Genomic DNA, 17455 nt, shown 5'->3' with positions numbered 1-17455 from the left:
TGCTGAAGACTTTCCATTTCTGACTGCCTTTTAAAATTATATCCTCATTTCATTTCAGGAATGTCGGATTGCACACCCTGTTGTGAAGTGTACCTACTGTAGGACTGAGTACCAGCAGGAGAGGTACAGTTTTCGTTGACCATGAAAGATGCTAATAGGCTTTTCCTTTTAAAGTCTGTAATCGATTGCCTTTCAATATACAGATCTGTAATCAGTTGCATTGTAATATATAGATCTGTAATCAATTGCATTATACACAGATTCTGCCATTTCCTGTTATAACACAGTGGAAGTAAAATACACATATTGTTCCCTAGTTATTAATTAATTGCTTAAATTATTAGTTACTTATTTTTCACATCCTTGATAATTTTATATTGTGGGGTTTTTTAATTAATTAATTTATTTATTTATTATTGGCTGCATCAGGTCTTCGTTGCTGTGTGCAGGCTTCTCATTGTGGTGGCTTCTCGTTGTGGAGCACGGTCTCTGGGCACGCGGGCTTCACTAGTTGGGGCTCGCTGGCTTCAGTAGTTGGGGCTTGCGGGCTCTAGAGCGCAGGCTCAGTAGTTGTGGCCCATGGGCTTAGTTGCTCCGCGGCATGTGGGATCTTCCCGGACCAAGGATCAAACCCGTGTCCCAGGGAAGCCCTATATTATGGTTTTGACATTTTTGACACTAAGAAACCAATCCCACAACAGTAAAACATGAGCCTTGTGCTCTAGTATGTTTATATGCAGAGTTTGAAGAATTTATAAGCCAAAAGAAGTTACTTTTGAAAATGTGACAATCTGATAGAGTTTGTTAGCCCTAGTCACATTTGAAAAAACTCACTTGCCTTTACACTTGCCTTGTGTGAATCTCATTTTGAAAAGTGTGAAAAATATTTAGGTGTGAATGAACACACATCTTTGGGGGACTTTTTAATAGCAGCAAAGTGGTTTATTGGTACAGTAAGTTAAACTTTTGGGGAACGGTGGCTGTAGGTAATATTGCCTTAAGCAGGATGGAGTCTGTTTGCCAGCTCACACATGGACCCAGAAGCCTAATTTTAGTCAGCTTCATTTCAGTTCTAGGAATATTTTCCCTGACATTTCGTTATGTTTATTTTCAAAGAAAAAAAAAGCTTAAAAAACTAGATAGTAAACACTCATCTACCCACTACTTAGATTCTACAATTTACACTTACTGCTTTTGCATCTGTCCATCTCTCTATCCATCAGTGTATTAATCCATCTTATTTGTGATGCAGTTTAAAGTTGGGGACATCAGTGTACTTGACCCTAAACACTTCAGCATGCATATCATTAACTTAGAGTTCAATATTTGTTTATGGTTTTAAAATTTTTTTAGAGGTAAAATTTGCACACATTGAAATGCTCAAATCTTAAGTGCATCATTCGATGAGTTTTACAAACAGTATATATCTGTGTAACCCTAAACCCCATCAAAATATAAAACATTACTATCACCCCAGAGATTCTAACCCCAACCCAGTCAGTCCCCACTCTCCTTGCTTTTTCCAAGCAACTACTGTTCTGATTTTCCTTTCCACCATAGATTAGTATTACCTGTTCTAGAACTTCATGTAAATGGAGACACACAGAATATACTCTGGAAGGTTTATATTTTAGCTTTTACATTTAGGCCTATGATCCCTTTCAAATTTATTTCTGTGTGTAGGGTGAGATTTGAAGTTGAACCCTTAATTCACACCATACATAAAAATTCAAGATGGATTAATTCAAGATGGATTATAGAAATAGGTTTTTTGCATTTTTTTTCTAAAATATCAAGAGCATTTGTATATATTGATATATATGTCCCACTCCTTGAGTAATAAATCTAAAATAAAGCCAAATGTTCAACATCACAGAATCACTGATGCTAATCCTCTTTATAGAGGTCTCTTTCAATGTACTTCACTTCCTGAACTGCCTTTTTTTTTTTTCTTTTTGGCCACCCCGTGGCTTGTTGGATCTTAGTTCCCCACTAGGGATTGAACCTGAGCCACGGCAGTGGAAGTGCTGAGACCTAACCACTGGACCCCACTGGACCACCAGGGAAGTCCCTGAACTGCCTTTTTAAAATGGCAGAAAATTGCCCTGGGAAATATTTTGTTTGAATATCTCATTTTAATTAAATGTTTTTTACTTTGAGGTTTTTTTCTGTCTTTGAAGTTTGTAGTCACTTTGATAGGAATTGTATGGGAAAAAAATCACAAAGTAGCGATATACTGGATTTTTATGTGATTTTGTTTTTAGCCCCCAAATATTGTTTAAACTGTTGTTAAACATCAAGTATCTGTTTGTACCTCCCTTTGTGAAGGGTTAGACTTTATTTGAAGATAATATTTTTTCCCCAAGGCAGTTTATCAGTTTAGGCATGTAGGTAATATTATGACTTGGATCTTCACAAGGGAAAGGGCGTGTTTATTTTTGTCAGTGCTTAGCTCTTAGAGAAATTGGAAATATTGAAAAACTATTTGGTGTTAGCATCTATTTCCCCACATCAGGAATTTTCATATACTTTTACTTACAGAGGAGAACATAGAGTAAGGTCAACATGGATAGAGTCTCTGAGCTTATATCCCAAACACAAATACTTTACTCCTCATCTCAAATTTCTCAGCTGGTCATCTGAATTGAGGAGAATTAATTTATTTTCTGCTAGTCCATTTTGGTCTCACATAATGTTCTTTTCAGGGTCCTTTGCATATCTGATAATTTTACTTAGTGGTAGTTGGAGATATCATAATCAGAAATAACTCACTCTCCATTTTGACCAAAGCCTCCTTGTATTTGAGCTAATAAAATTTATAACTACAGAATAATTAAAAGAGTTACTGGCCAGATACTCACCCTTTAGTTAATCAAATGTCCAAACCATATTCCACCTTGGCACTTAGTAATGAACAAATTCCTTGGACTTAAGGAAGAATCAGTTTTCAAATGTTGTAAGTAAAACCATTTTTTTCTTATAAAGCCTTGTGTCTCTTTCTTCCTTAACAGTAAAACCAATACAATATGCAAGAAATGTGCTCAGAATGTGCAGTTGTATGGAACGGTAAGTAGGGTTTCTCTGTACCTAACAGTCAGGTCTCTTGGGACCGTACATTCTGTGGACTATTAATATAATTACAATATTTTTATTAGAAGACCTAGTTATGCATAAAAATGTTCTCAGAAAAATTTATGTAGTGTTTTAGCTTTCAAACTTAGCTAATACTTAGTATTAAGGAGTTCTGTGTTTATAGTCACTGTAGCAGGATTGTGATTATAATTTTCCTTGAGAAGCTTCAGTAACCAGTATGTAAAGAGAAGGGGAATGATGAATCCTATGACGTGACCTCTTTGTTTGGTAACAGTTGACTATTCATTTTGATGAATGATTTTTTTCTTTCAGTGTTAGGGTTCAGCATACTGTGTCTTTGCAGGCATTCTCCCCACATGTTTATACACTGATAATGTCAAAGAGGCCTTTTCAGAAATTTGGACGCACTTGCTCATTTCTCCAAGAGCTGGTTCTGTTGAATTGGTTAGAGAAGTCCCAGCATATATGCTAATGGGTTTTTGTTATTTGTTTATTTATTTAAAAATCAATAGCCCTGTGCAGAAAAACACTTTACGTGGTGTTAGGAATTGGGCTTTATTCGATCAGTGTAAAAGGAAATTTATGAAGTTGGGAATGCATTTTTACCATGACTAATGAACTATGTATAATAGAAATCATTGCTTTAAAAAATGCACTGGTATTTTACAACATACTTACTTGACACTTTTTTTTTTCTCTTTAAGCCCAAACCTTGTCAGTATTGCAACATAATTGCAGCATTTATTGGCAACAAATGCCAGCGCTGCACAAATTCAGAGAAGAAGTATGGACCACCATATTCTTGTGAACAGTGCAAGCAGCAGTGTGCATTTGACAGGAAAGATGATAGAAAGAAGGTAAATCTCTGTGTTTTTCTTGATATTTTTTTCTTTCGGAGAAATTAAGGTGGGCCAATTGTGTTAAAAAGACATATAACCAAGATTGATTGCTCAGTTCCTCTCTAAATTCTGTTATTGACTTTGAAGAAGATATTCACCCTTTGTTTTCTTCATTTATCAAATGTGGACCATTATATTATAACATTTCATAGGTTAGTATTTCATGAGAATTTGAATTACAGTGTTCAACATCCCTTATAAGTGAAGTGGTGATTGGCAAAATTCTACAAAACTCTTTAAAGGAGAGATTGTGACTTAAGCAGGATATAGTCTGTTACCAGTTTTACTATCTGGCTCTTTGAATGTTTCTATCTGTTGAAGTTAAAGACCACAAGAAGATGATATAGATAAACCTCTATGTGGAATGATGGTACCTTGGTGGAATTAAAATGGTTTAGATTTGGTCTGTTTAAAACCCTCAAGTGGCTTCCAGTTGCACTTAGAATGAAACCCAAACTCCTTCCATAGCCTGCAAGGCCCATACCTGACTCTCAGTCTCATCTTCCATCACACTCCCCTCCTCCTCCCTTGGTCCAGCCACACTGGCCACCTTTCAGTCCTTCAGATATACCAGTCTCATTTCCACCTTTGTGCCGGCTGGATTTGCCTGATACACAGCCTTCTCCAGAGTGTCATAACTGGTTCCTTGCGTCAAGTCTCAGCTCAATTGCCAGCTTCTCACAGAGACCTTCTTTACTAACTCCCCCGATCACTCTATCATAGTACCCTGTTTATTGTCTTCATAGCATGTAACATTATGAGAAATTATCTTGTTTGTTTACATGTTTGTCCACCCCCACTAGAGTATGTGCTCTTTGTCCATCTGTTTTCATGCTGTATTACCAGCAGCCTGGCACATAGTAGGTACTCGATAAATATTTTTTGAATGAAAGAATGTAGTACAGAAACTCTCAGTGTCCAGAGATGCTTTTCAGAGATGCTTAGGCTCTCAAAAGCTGACTCGTGGTAACCAAATTCATTAATTTACAATGGGCGGAAGTAACTTTCCAGTGACCAGAATACTACTGCCTGCCAACCAGGGCACCTCTTCCCTGAATCAAGATACTAAAGAAGCTGAATTAGTAATCAGAAGGTAACATATAATAATAGTTGGAGCACAAGCTTTTGAGTCCCATAGATCTGGGTTCCAGCCCACTTCTGGCTTAGCTGAATGATCCTGGGCAAATTATTTACTCCTGTTATGCATCAGTTTTGTCATCTTTACTGTGGGAATAACAGTAGCTACTTCACAAGGGCATAGGGAGATTTAATTGAGATAGGTATATAAAACAATTTTGAGCCTAGCATATACTATACTTCATTAAATGGTACCTATATTATTATTAATTGGATTACACTAGAATTCATTGTTTCTACTTTCTAGTTACAGTCCTATCATAAGAGTTTGCGTATTTGTAGGCATCCTCAATCACCTATTTATAAACTTCAGGCAGGAGGACCAAGCTTAGGGATTGAGAGTGGATGATCTGGACTCAGAGTGCCTGGGTTGAAATCTTTGTCTGTCACTTATTTGTTGTGTGACTTTAGGCGAGTTAATCTATCAGTGCCTCAGTTTCCTCATCCGTAAATAAGGCTGCTCATGCTCAGACCTCATCGTTGTTATGAAGGTCAAGTGCAAACCCCTTCAGAAGGAATCTGGCACATGATAAGTACTCAGTGTTATCTATGATTATTTCTTTATGATAGTTTAATTCTGAGAGGGTGATTTTATATTTTTAAAGTTTGTGAAGGAGAGATCTGAAATAAAGTGTCCTGTGGTTCAGCGTGTGATTTTCATGTTTAATGCTGGCTCTCTTTCAGTGCAGTTGCTTTGTTTTCAAACCCTTCAGTGAAAGTTCTTTCGTGGAGAAGGTCTCCTAGAGTTTTTTTTTTTTTTTTGGCTGCATTGGGTCTTTGTTGCTGGGCGCAGGCTTTCTCTAGTTGCGGCGAGTGGGGGCTACTCTTTGTTGCAGTGTGCGGGCTTCTCATTGCGGTGGCTTCTCGTTGCAGAGCACGGGCTCTAGGCACGCGGGCTCAGTAGTTGTGGCTTGCGGGCTCTAGAGCGCAGGCTCAGTAGTTGTGGCGCATGGGGCTTAGTTGCTCTGCAGTATGTGGAATCTTGCTGGACCAGAGATCAAACCCATGTCTCCTGCATTGGCAGGCGGATTCTTAACCATTGCGCCACCAGGGAAGTCCTCCTAAAGTCAGACCTTCAGACCATATCCCATAACCATGAAATGCAGCAAATTGAAGTTTGGTTTCAAAATACATTTATACATTCGTTAACAAATAATTAGATCCTTATCATGTCTCAGACACTGCCCTGGGTGTTGGAAATACACTGATGAACTAAGCAGAAGAGACCTTATTCTCTCAGAGCTTTTATTTATGTGTGTAAGAGATGGATGAGAACAAACAAGGAAATAAATGAACACAGAGTTTAGGTGTAAGTGCTATAAGGAAATAGGGTATATGGTAGAGAGTGACTGGGGAGGCCAGTTTTGATTGGGCAATCAGGAGGACCTGCATGGAGATAAAATCTGAGCTGAAACAGGAAAGATGAGAAGGAAGCAGCTATGGGAAGCTCTGGAGGGCAAAGATCCTGGGAAGAGAGACCAGCTATGTAGAGACCCTGAGGCAAGAATGAGCTTGGCAGATGGGAAGAACAGAAAGAAGGCAGAGTGAACAGAGAATGAGATTATAAAGGCAGGCAGAGGCTACATTTAAGTCAACATAGGCTATGGTAAAAAGTTTAGATTTTATATTTTAAGGCGAGAAGAGACATAATCAGATTTACATTTAAGAAGCCCTCTTTGGCAGCTATGTGGAAATGGTTGATCTGGAGAAAAATAGCGAAATCATTTGGGTGGGTCTTGCAGTTGTGACAGGTAAGAATGGCTTTGCTTAGGTGGAAGCAGTGGAGTTGGAAAGAAGTGGATAGATTCAGACGGATGACTTGCTAATAGGTTAGGAGAATAAGGTGCAAAGAAGCTTTTGCTAACAAGATAAATACTTTAGGTAAATGATGGTCTGGCTTACCCATGTTCAAGATGGAGCAGAAGATCTAATTTAGAGGCAAGACATGAAAACTAAGATTCCATAAAATATCAGCACACTCCCTCCTCAACCTGAGTAATTGCAACCAGCTCTGCTGCCCTGCTACTTGTACCAGGCCACCCCACAAACTTAGTTTTGCAATCTGAGTGCTGTACAGAGGCACCCCAGCTTCAGAGGATTGTGGAAGCCCCATTCAGCTTTCCTAGCCCTGTGCCCTGCACCCTGGTACAGAGCTGCTTCTGCCCAAAGTGATCAACTTTTTCTAAATCAAACAAAGTGCCATGGTAGGCCACCACCAGGGATTGGGGCCCTGGAAGCTACTTGCCCATCAGTCTTTTTCTGGAGACTTTTTTTTTTTTTTTTTACAGAAGATATTGGGGGTAGGAGTTTATTAATTAATTAATTTATTTTTGCTGTGTTGCGTCTTCGTTTCTGTGCGAGGGCTTTCTCTAGTTGTGGCAAGCGGGGGCCACTCTTCATCGTGGTGCGCGGGCCTCTCACTATCGCGGCCTCTCGTTGCGGAACACAGGCTCCAGACGCGCAGGCTCAGTAGTTGTGGCTCACGGGCCTAGTTGCTCCGCGGCATGTGGGATCCTCCCAGACCAGGGCTCGAACCCGTGTCCCCTGCATTAGCAGACAGATTCGCAACCACTGCGCCACCAGGGAAGCCCTCTGGAGACATTTATTTCCATCTGAGAAAAGATATCCAGCATACCATTTTATGAGCCATTTATAAGGTATTAAAGCTAAAGTATAGGGCTTCCCTATACCAGGAATCAAACATGTGCCCCCTGCAGTGGAAGTGTGGAGCCTTAACCACTGGACCACCAGGGAAGTCCCCAGCTCCTATTTTATTAAGCAATTTTTATGTACCTTGCACCTTGCTTTACCTACATTATGTCACTAGATCCTTGCACCAGCCCTCTGAAGTAGGTTCTATTCTTCATTTTATAGATGAAGAAATTGACCCCATGAGTACCCAACTGACTTCCGTAAGGTCACACAGCTTGTAAGTGGCAGATCTGGACTTAACCAGGGGTTCTAGCTCCTAATACCCATGTTCTCAGCCACTGTACTAGCATATTTCTTCTTCTTTATCTTTGTCTCCTCATCTTTCAGGTAGATGGGAAATTGCTATGCTGGCTGTGCACACTTTCATACAAACGGGTCCTTCAGAAGACCAAAGAGCAGAGGAAGCACCTGAGCAGTTCTTCCCGTGCCAGCCACCAGGAGAAGGAGCAGTACAGTCGACTGAGTGGTGGCAGCCATTATAACAGGTAACCCCGAGATGCATGAGATAGGACTAGAGGTGCTGGGAGGTCAGATGTAATACTCACACAATTAGCCATGGAAGATACCATTTTGTCTAAATTTTCCTATTTTCTTTCTAGTTATTAGTCTATAGAGGGAATCTCCTTTGTCATAGTTTGTAATTCATGTATCATCCAAGGGCCAGAGAGACTTCCATAAGGCATCAGGATTTTCTGACTTGGTTTCTGTTGTGTCTTAAAAGTTTGTGGAACTTACTCCACTTTAACATGTAACGTTCTCCCCTCCGTTAGAGTAGGTTATCTCCCTAGAAGATTGGACATTTCACAGTCTGAGGGATGCAGCTTTTTTATGCATATTGGCTAGGAGATTGATAGATACTCTAGGTTTGTCCTTGTGAGATCCAGTCAAAATGATGTCCTTTCATTATTGTCTTAAGCTTCGTTTCAGAGCATCTGTAGAATTGTTAAGAGTTCTGGCTTTGGATTGAATCCTGGGTCTGCCAAGTTTTCTGTATGGGATCTTGGGCAAGTTTTTTCATCTGTGAAATGAGGGAAATAATAATATTACCTCATGGAGTTGTTGCAAAAATAAATCATATAGTATGTGCATAGTGATTAGTTTTATAACCGGCATATAGGAAGCTTCAATACATTTTAGTTATTCGTTGTTGTTATTACCATTGTGATTTTCTTTGTTCATTGTTAAGTACTTTCATGAGCCAGGTTCTCTGCAAGGAATGCAGAGATAAGTAAAAGACTCACGCTGCTATCCAAGAGTATGCAGTCTGGTAGGGAAGACAGACCTGTAATCAAATCATTGCAGGATAATTTGATGGGCATCACAGTGGAAACATGTCATAAGAGGCAGTGGTAATTAACTGCCTTGGGAGGTTAGGGAAACATCAGAGAAATGCTGATGTTGGAGCTAGATCTTAGGATGAGTCAGAATCATCAGATAAGGAATGGGCAGAGACATTCTAGGCTGAGGGAATAGCATTTGCAAAGACATGGAGGGCATGAGACCACATGGAACTTGGGAACAGCAAGTCCTTTTATTTTGCTGGAGCTTATGATTGGGAGCTGGAAAATGCAGACCTGGTAAGGAGCATGAACTTGATCTTAGTGATCATAACGGGAAGCCACCGAAAGGATCTATGCAGGGGAGGGGCCAAATCTGCATTAAAAAAAAAATTAACCCAGACTACTGGGGAGAATGCATTGGAGGAAAAAGAGGCTGGGGGCTAGTTAAGAAGCTTTTTTGGTAAGAGTCCAGATAAGAGATGTTAAGAGAACCTCAACTAAGGCAGTGACACTGAAGAGGCAGATTCAGGAAGATACTTTAGAAGGAGATTTTTGAGTAAATTAGATAATGTGATGAACCGATAGATTGGGCAGGAGCTGGGTGAGTAAAGGACGACTCTCAGATTTCTTACTTGGGTGAATGGGTAGATCCTTATCTGAGAGAGACTATAGGAAGGGGGAAAAAGAAGTTCAGTTTTGGAAAGTTGAGTTTAAAGCATCAAGAAGAATTATTTAGCTCTTTTCCGTGGCACCTTGGAGGCGAACGGCTGCTTCAGGATGAAGCTGAACATCTTTCCCAGCCACTGCCTGCCAGAAACTCACTGATGTGAACTATGAACGCAAACTTTGTACCATCTGTGAGAAGTTTATGGCCATGGAAGTTGCTGCTGATGCTCCAGGTGAAGAATGGAGGGGTTATGTGGTCCAAATCAGTGGTGAGAGTGACAAACAAGGGACCATGAAGCAGGGTGGCATGACCCACAGCCACGTCTGCTTGCTACTGAGTAAAGAGCATTCCTGTTACAGGCCAAGGAGGACTGGAGAAAGAAAGTGCAGATCTGTACAGGGTTGCATTATGGATGCCAATCTGAGTGTCCTGAATTTGGTCATTGTGAAAAAAGGTGAGAAGGATATTTCTAGATTTGCTGATACAACTGTGCTGCATCGCCTGGGGCCCAAGAGCTAGAGTCCGCAAACTTTTTAAGCTCTCTAAAGAGGATGATGGGGCTTCCCTGGTGGTACAGTGACTAAGAATCTGCCTGCCAATGCAGGGGACACGGGTTCGAGCCCTGCTCCGGGAAGATCCCACATGCCGTGGAGCAACTAAGCCCGTGCGCCACAACTACTGAGACTGCTCTCTAGAGACTGTGAGCCACAACTACTGAAGCCTGTGCACCTAGAGCCCACGCTCTGCAACAAGAGAAGCCACCGCAATGAGAAGCCCGCGCACCACAACGAAGGGTAGCCCCTGCTCACCGCAACTAGAGAAAAGCCCGCGCGCAGCAACAAAGACCCAAGGCAGCCAAAAATAAAAATAAAAAAATTTATTAAAAAATATATTAAAAAAAAATAAGATGATGTCTACCATTATGTTGTGAGAAGGCCCTTAAACAAAGAAGGTAAGAAACCTAGAACTAAAGCACCCAAAATTCAGCGTCTTGTTGCTCCACATGTTCTGCAACACAAACGTCGGCATATTGCTCTGAAGAACTAGCATGCTAAGAAAAATAAGGAAGAGACTGCAGAATATGCTACACTTTTGGTCAAGAGAATGAAGGAGGCCAAAGAAAAATGCAAGGAACAGATTGTCAAGAGACAGAACCTGTCCTTGGTCAAAAAGAAGATGTTCTAAGAGTAACAAATAAATAAGATCCGACATCCAAAAAAAAAAAAGAATTATTATTTAGTGGAAGTTTAGCCTAAACTCACAAGAGAGGTTTGAACATGAGCCATTGGTAGCACTTAAGAGTCAGTGGTAGCAGAGGTTATTTTAAAATGTGGATTTCTGTGGCCCTACCCCAGAGTTTAATTCAGTAGAATATAGGATAGAGTCCAGGAATCTGCTTTGTTTTATAAACATCTCAGATGATTCTGATGCAGGTGATCTGGGGAACATCATTTCTAACCACTATGATAGATAGTTGTTAAAACCATGTTCTTGAATGACACAACTCAGGTTGGAGGCTGAGAACAGATTCTAGAAGCACTCAAGAAGGATGGAGTGAATATTTGAAAACCAAATATCTGATCAGGGTTAATATCCAAAATATATAAAGGACTCAACAGTATGGTGTTTCCTCAAAAAATTAAAAATAAAACTATCATATGATCCAGCAATCACTCCTGGGTATATATCTGAAGGAACTGAAATCAATATCATATTCATTATAACTTTATTCATAACACCTAAGATATGGAAGCAACCTAAACGTCCTTCGAGGGATGAATGGCTAAAGAAAATGTGGTATATACATACAATGGAATATCCAGCCATAAAAAAGGAAGGAAATCCTGCTATTTGCTGCAACATAGATAAACCTGGAAGGCATATGCTAAGTGAAGTGAGCCAGGAGAGAAAGACAAACACCATGTGGTATGAATTTTATGTGGAATCTTAAAAAAAATAAAGCTGATTTCATAGAAATAGAGAATAGAATGGTGGTTGCCAGGGGCAGGGGGAGAGGGAAATGGGGAGGTGTAGGTCAAAGGGTACGAACTTTATAAGGAAGTAGTTCTGAGGATCTAATGTGTAGCTTAGTGACGATAGTTAATAATACCATATTATATGCTCGAAAGTTGCTGAGAGTAGATCTTAAGCATTCTCACCATTAAAAAAAATAAAAGAGGGAATTCCGTGGGAGTCCAGTGGTTAGGACTCTGTGCTTCCACTGCAGAGGGCATGGGTTCAATCCCTGGTCGGGGAACTAATATCCTGCAAGCCACATGGTGCAGCAAAAAATAAAATAAAATAAAATAATTAAGTATTCGAGGTGATGGGTGTATTAATTATCTTGAGCTTGGTAATCATTCTATAATGTACATGTATATCAAATTGTCACCTTGTACCCTTTAAATATGTACAGTTATATTTGTCAGCTATTCCTCAATAAAGTCAGGGGGGAAAAAGGATGGCATGGTCAGCGGTATCAAATATTGAAAAGAGGCCAAGTAAGAAAAGGTCTGAAACATCCTTTGGGCTTGGCGATTGGACATCCATCAAAGTAAAAGGGTTGCAGACTAGTTTTAGGGGGTCAACTTATTGGGGCTAAAAGTGATCTTTAGTGTTGTTGTGGGACTCAGACACCGGAAGATTCACAGAAATAGAGTGAGGAAGAACTGGACTTGGAGTTCAAATATGTCAGCCTGGTGTCTAGTCCCAGTTTCACTGCTAACTAGCTGTATATCCCTGGGTAGGTCAGTTAACCTTGATGAGCCTCAGTTTATGCAAAATAGAAATAATCCCTTGTATATACCTCACGGTATTATACATGTGAGACAATGAATGTGAAAGTACTTTTAAAATTGTAAGATAGATTATACTTCTGAGGTTTTATTGACTCTGTTCTCATAGTTATTAATAAAGCAGATAATATTTAATCAAGGCCAAGAATTTGGGGGAGGACTATAGAAATGAGCTACCCATGCATCCAAGACCTATGAAATCAAGACTTTGGTGGATTTTGATGATCAAGAATAATTAGCTCTTAGATCTTAGATCAAGGCCACCTGGACATTTCTGCTTGTTGTCTGTTTCACGCCGACAGTATGCCTCACCTGACCTCAGAATTGAAAGCTTTACCCCCTTTAAGTAACAGCACAGGTTCATGTGTGTTCCTTGTGTTATGCTGTATTTTTTTAAGTAAAATAAATAAAAGAAAAAAAAGAATAATTAGCTCTTGCATAGAATGGGTACAGTATTACATTGGTCCCATTTGACAAGACTTTCATTGTGATGTTTTATCAATCTTTGATTTCTAAAGTGTGTGTATCTCTCTCTCTCTCTCTTTTTTTTTTGCCACTAAAAGTCAGAAAACACTTTCTACATCTTCAATTCAAAATGAAATCCCAAAGAAAAAATCCAAGTTTGAGTCGATCACAACCAATGGAGATAGGTAAGCCAATTCAAGTGTGTGTGCATGTTTCTGTTTGAGATGCATACACAGTTCCTGAAACAGGAATACATTTTAGGGTGTGTCATGGAGCTAGTCTATGGTTGTCAATGAACTTCTCAGGGTCGCTACACTAGCCACTTGATATCTTATAAATAAACAGTACTGATATTTGTTTATAAATCTAATCTTGTCTAGAACATATAACTGGATTTCATAGCAATTGAATTCTGCAGTCCACAAATAACTTCCTCACACAAATTCAAAGAAGTCAATAGCTAGATGCTTTTTATTGTGATCTGTGCCTGTAGCCTCCTCCAGGCAGGGCAGGAGTTGGTCTCCCGAGGCAAAGCAGAGACAAGTTGGAATTTTTTTTTTTGGCTGCACTGCACAGCTTGCGGGATCTTAGTTCCCCAACCAGGGATTGAATCCGGGCTACGGCAGTGAAAGCGCTGAGTCTTAACCACTGGACCGCCAGGGAATTCCTGACAAGTTGGAATTAAGGCAGTATTGCTCAGTCTGTGAGGGATAATCCATGCTTCCTTAGCATTAACAGAGATAGCTCAATGCAAATGCTGGATCAGGAGAGAAGGAGATGCGTTTAAATATTTTTGTTTCATTTTAAGCCCTTCTAAATGCATTTTTATTCCTCACTTTCCCCTCTCCTTCTCAATGATGCTTCGCTTACGAGCTACTTTCTCCTCATATCCAGGGTGCCCCATCCATGTTGGTGCAGTGGGCGGCTTCTCAGCAGAGTCTTGGGGCCACCTGTTTTCCTGTTCCTCCAGGCCTGGGCATCCTGAAGTGAGACCACCTGGCACACTCTTCCCTAAAATCCTTGGAATCATCTCCATTCTGAAAACTTCCATTCTCGGTTCTCCCTCCCAGGCAGTGGTGGGTATGGGAGCAGACCAGCATATACGCTTATCAGCGCTGAATTTTGTTTATTTAGCGGGATACACAGCGTCTATGAAGTTGGCTTTTTCATTAACTTGATTTGAGACTCTGCAAGCTGTCTTCTTAATGCTAGTATTAGTGACTTTAAACTTCTTGAATTGATCCTTCTAGAAATGCTTAATTTAGATATTCTGATTACGTAGCGGAAGGAACCATAAAGACCATCTTTCTGGTCAGCTTTATTGTTTATTCTCTGAGCAGCTAGTTTGACCATTCTGAAGAAAATAGATGTGGCACTGATTGTCTCATCACCTCTGCCAGGATTCATGATCCTGTAAAAACTACTTTTTAAGAGAGTGAACCATTCTGAATACCCTGCTTTATAAAGGCCTAAGCCAAGACCCACAGCCTTTAGATTCATCATTTCTGTTTTGTGCTATTTGTGACGCAGGCTATGTTTGAATGACCTAGAAAAGCTCATTTAGTTTAACTTTTAGTTTAACCAACAGTCCTTAAAGTTTGCCTTCTATTAGCTCATTTTGTTCTTGAGATACTGCCACTATTCTTTCTGACTATTGCTATGGATACACCAAGCCAAAGACTTAAACTTTCTGCTCAGTGTTTTATTGCATCCGGTTACCAGCAATGATTGTTTTCCTCAAGTAGGATGCCGATCCTTAACTTAGGTGCGTGGTCTTTCATAATGTCCTCTCGGAAAGATCTTTAAAAATAATTTTTTCTTTAAATGTACATGGTAATTAAAAAAATAACTTATCCTAATAACTTGAAAATTTGGAAAAACTTTTTCTGCTGCCAAAAAAATTATTTTCATACATATACAAGTTCCATTTGAATGTTCCTGCATTAGCACTCCTAACAATCTATTCCACTTGTTTGCATTTCTGTCTTTTAAAAGTTCATATACAAGGTAAATTACATTTTTCCTTTTCTTTTTACTTTTTGTGGTTTTTTACCTTGCTTTTCCTTCACTTTGAAAGCATTCTGACAAGACTTTTTTTTTAACAGACCTTTTTTTAATGTCATGCAAACCAAAAATTTTTTCCTGAGTATCCATTTTGAATTCAGTTCCGTAGTAAATGTTACCAGTTTTGTTTCTTAACTATCTATTGTGACTGCCTCCCAGTTTTTAATTAATCACAATCCACTTTGCTTGTCCCACTCTTAAAATATCCATATACTTTTTTTTATTGGAGTATAGTTGCTTTACAATATTGTATTAGTTTCTGCTGTACAGCAAAGTGAATCAGCCACATGTAATATCCATATACTTTTAAATTTATGCTTTTATTCTTTCATTTTTATCCCTTCATGTCTTCTGCAGGTTGCTCTCCAACAATTTTCCATTGACCTTTCTGTACTACCATATTCTCCTCTCTCTTTTTTTTTTTTTTTTTTTTTTTTGGCCGCACTGCACGGCATTTGGGATCTTAGTTCCCCAGCCAGGGATCGAGCCCTCCACCCCTGCAGTGGAAGTGTGGAGTCGTAACCACAGGACCATCAGGGAAGTCCTCTTATTTATTTTTTAAATATCGAGGAATATTTGATTATTTTTTCTCTTCTTTTTCTTTTCTTTTCTTTTTTTTTTTTGCGGTACGCAGGCCTCTCACTATTGTGGCCTCTCCCGTTGCGGAGCACAGGCTCGGGACACGCAGGCTCAGCAGCCATTCCATGGCTCATGGGCTTAGCCGCTTGGCAGCATGTGGGATCTTCCCGGACCGGGGCATGAACCCGTGTCCCCTGTGTCGGCCTCTCAACCACTGTGCCACCAGGGTAGCCCTCTTCTTTTTCTTTATTCATTAGCCTTCCATATCATAGAGAACCCATTACTTTAGGGTTTTTTAAAAAAATAAAACCATTTTTCTCATGGTTTTATACTTATAAAATGCCTTAGTCTTTTTATTTTTTAGTATCCTATAAAATTCACAGCCTCCATCTCACTATTTTATAGTTTGTCGAAATTGTAACAAAAACTCTTCAATTTGAAGAAAATCTGAGTTCATTCCTAGCTTTCCTTCCCTGAGAAATGCACTTTTTGATCATATTTGTTTATTGTTCTATGGGCAATAAAAGCAGTGGGTGACCTCCAGGCACACCTTGTGGTTTATTGTTTCTAAAGGACATTCTTTTCTTTTCCTTATAATTTTATTTTATTCTCCCTCTGAAATATGCCTGAAAGATTAGACTTACTCTGTGTGGCCTTTGAGGACAGACCCAGGACTAATGGATAGGACTGATAGGGAGGCAGGTTTTGGCTCAACCTGAGGAAAGATGTTCTCTTAAGCTTTTGGAAAAGACAAGAAGCTTCCTGGAGAAATAGTGAGTTCCCTGTCTTTGGAGGTATTTAGAAAGAGACTGGATTTGATTTTCTGCCTTGGTAACCTAGCCATCTTTTTTCATTTTGATACCCAGCAGTTCTTATTAATCAGGAGTTACAGAGTTAGAGAGGTCAGGACCTAACACAGGAAAGGCACAACTAGTTTTGTCAACAATTTATTGGTATAGGAAGACTCCTCCCTCAAGAAGCAGGTAGAGCCAAAGCAATCTTGAGAATGAAGAACAAAGTTGGAGGTGTCATGCTTTCTGATTTCAAACTGTACTACAAATCTGCAGTAATCAAAACAGTATGGGATTGGCACAAAAACAGACACATGGACTGATGGAACAGAATAGAGAGCCCAGAAATAAACCCACACTTATATGAGCAATTAATCTACAACAAAAGAGGCAAGAATATACAGTGGGGAAAAGACAGCCTTTTCACTAAATGGTGTTGGGAAAATTAGACAGCTACATGCAAAAGAATCAAACTGGACTACTTTCTCACACTACTTACAAAAATAACTCAAAATAGATTAAAGTCTTAAATGTAAGACCTGAAAGCATTAAACTCCTAGAAGAAAACATTGACAGTATGCTCTTTGACATTGGTCTTAGCAATGTTTTTTGGATACGTATCCTCAGGCAAGGGAAACAAAAGCAAAAGTAAACAAATAGGGCTACCTCAGACTAAAAAGCTTGCACAATGAAGGAAACTATCCATAAGATAAAAAGGCAACCCACTGAATGGGAGAAGATATTTGCAAACGATATATCCGATAAGGGGTTAATATCCAAAATGTACAAAAAGATCATATATCTCAACATCAAAAAAGCAAACAGTTCTATTTAAAAATGGGCAGAGGGGACTTCCCTGGTGGCGCAGTGGTTAAGAATCAGCCTGGCAATGCAAGGGACATGGGTTCAAGCCCTGGTCTAGGAAGATCCCACATGCCGCAGAGCAACTAAGCCCGTGCACCACAACTGCTGA

General features: G+C 39.6%; 1 protein-coding gene and 1 pseudogene across 3 annotated transcripts in view; both read left to right on the top strand.

Annotated features, from left to right (window-relative positions):
- Window positions 1–17455, top strand: part of FAM76A (family with sequence similarity 76 member A) — a 26301-nt gene that overhangs the window by 1410 nt on the left and 7436 nt on the right. Inside the window, exons 2-6 of one of the 3 annotated variants that reach the window (XM_007459079.1) lie at window positions 59–123; window positions 3012–3066; window positions 3798–3950; window positions 8169–8326; window positions 13147–13233. In XM_007459079.1, the coding sequence (XP_007459141.1) occupies window positions 59–123; window positions 3012–3066; window positions 3798–3950; window positions 8169–8326; window positions 13147–13233 (518 nt within the window). The remainder of the gene's footprint in view (window positions 1–58; window positions 124–3011; window positions 3067–3797; window positions 3951–8168; window positions 8327–13146; window positions 13234–17455) is intronic. The other 2 variants (XM_007459080.1, XM_007459081.1) reach the window with 2 other exon arrangements.
- LOC103089623 (40S ribosomal protein S6 pseudogene) lies at window positions 9899–12390 on the top strand (annotated as a pseudogene).

This window comes from Lipotes vexillifer, unplaced genomic scaffold (genome assembly GCF_000442215.2).
Source record: "Lipotes vexillifer unplaced genomic scaffold, Lipotes_vexillifer_v1.1 scaffold496, whole genome shotgun sequence".
Lineage (NCBI taxonomy): Eukaryota > Metazoa > Chordata > Mammalia > Artiodactyla > Lipotidae > Lipotes > Lipotes vexillifer.
The sequence above is the reverse complement of the archived record's forward strand: the minus strand, read 5'-3'. Positions and strand labels throughout refer to the sequence as shown.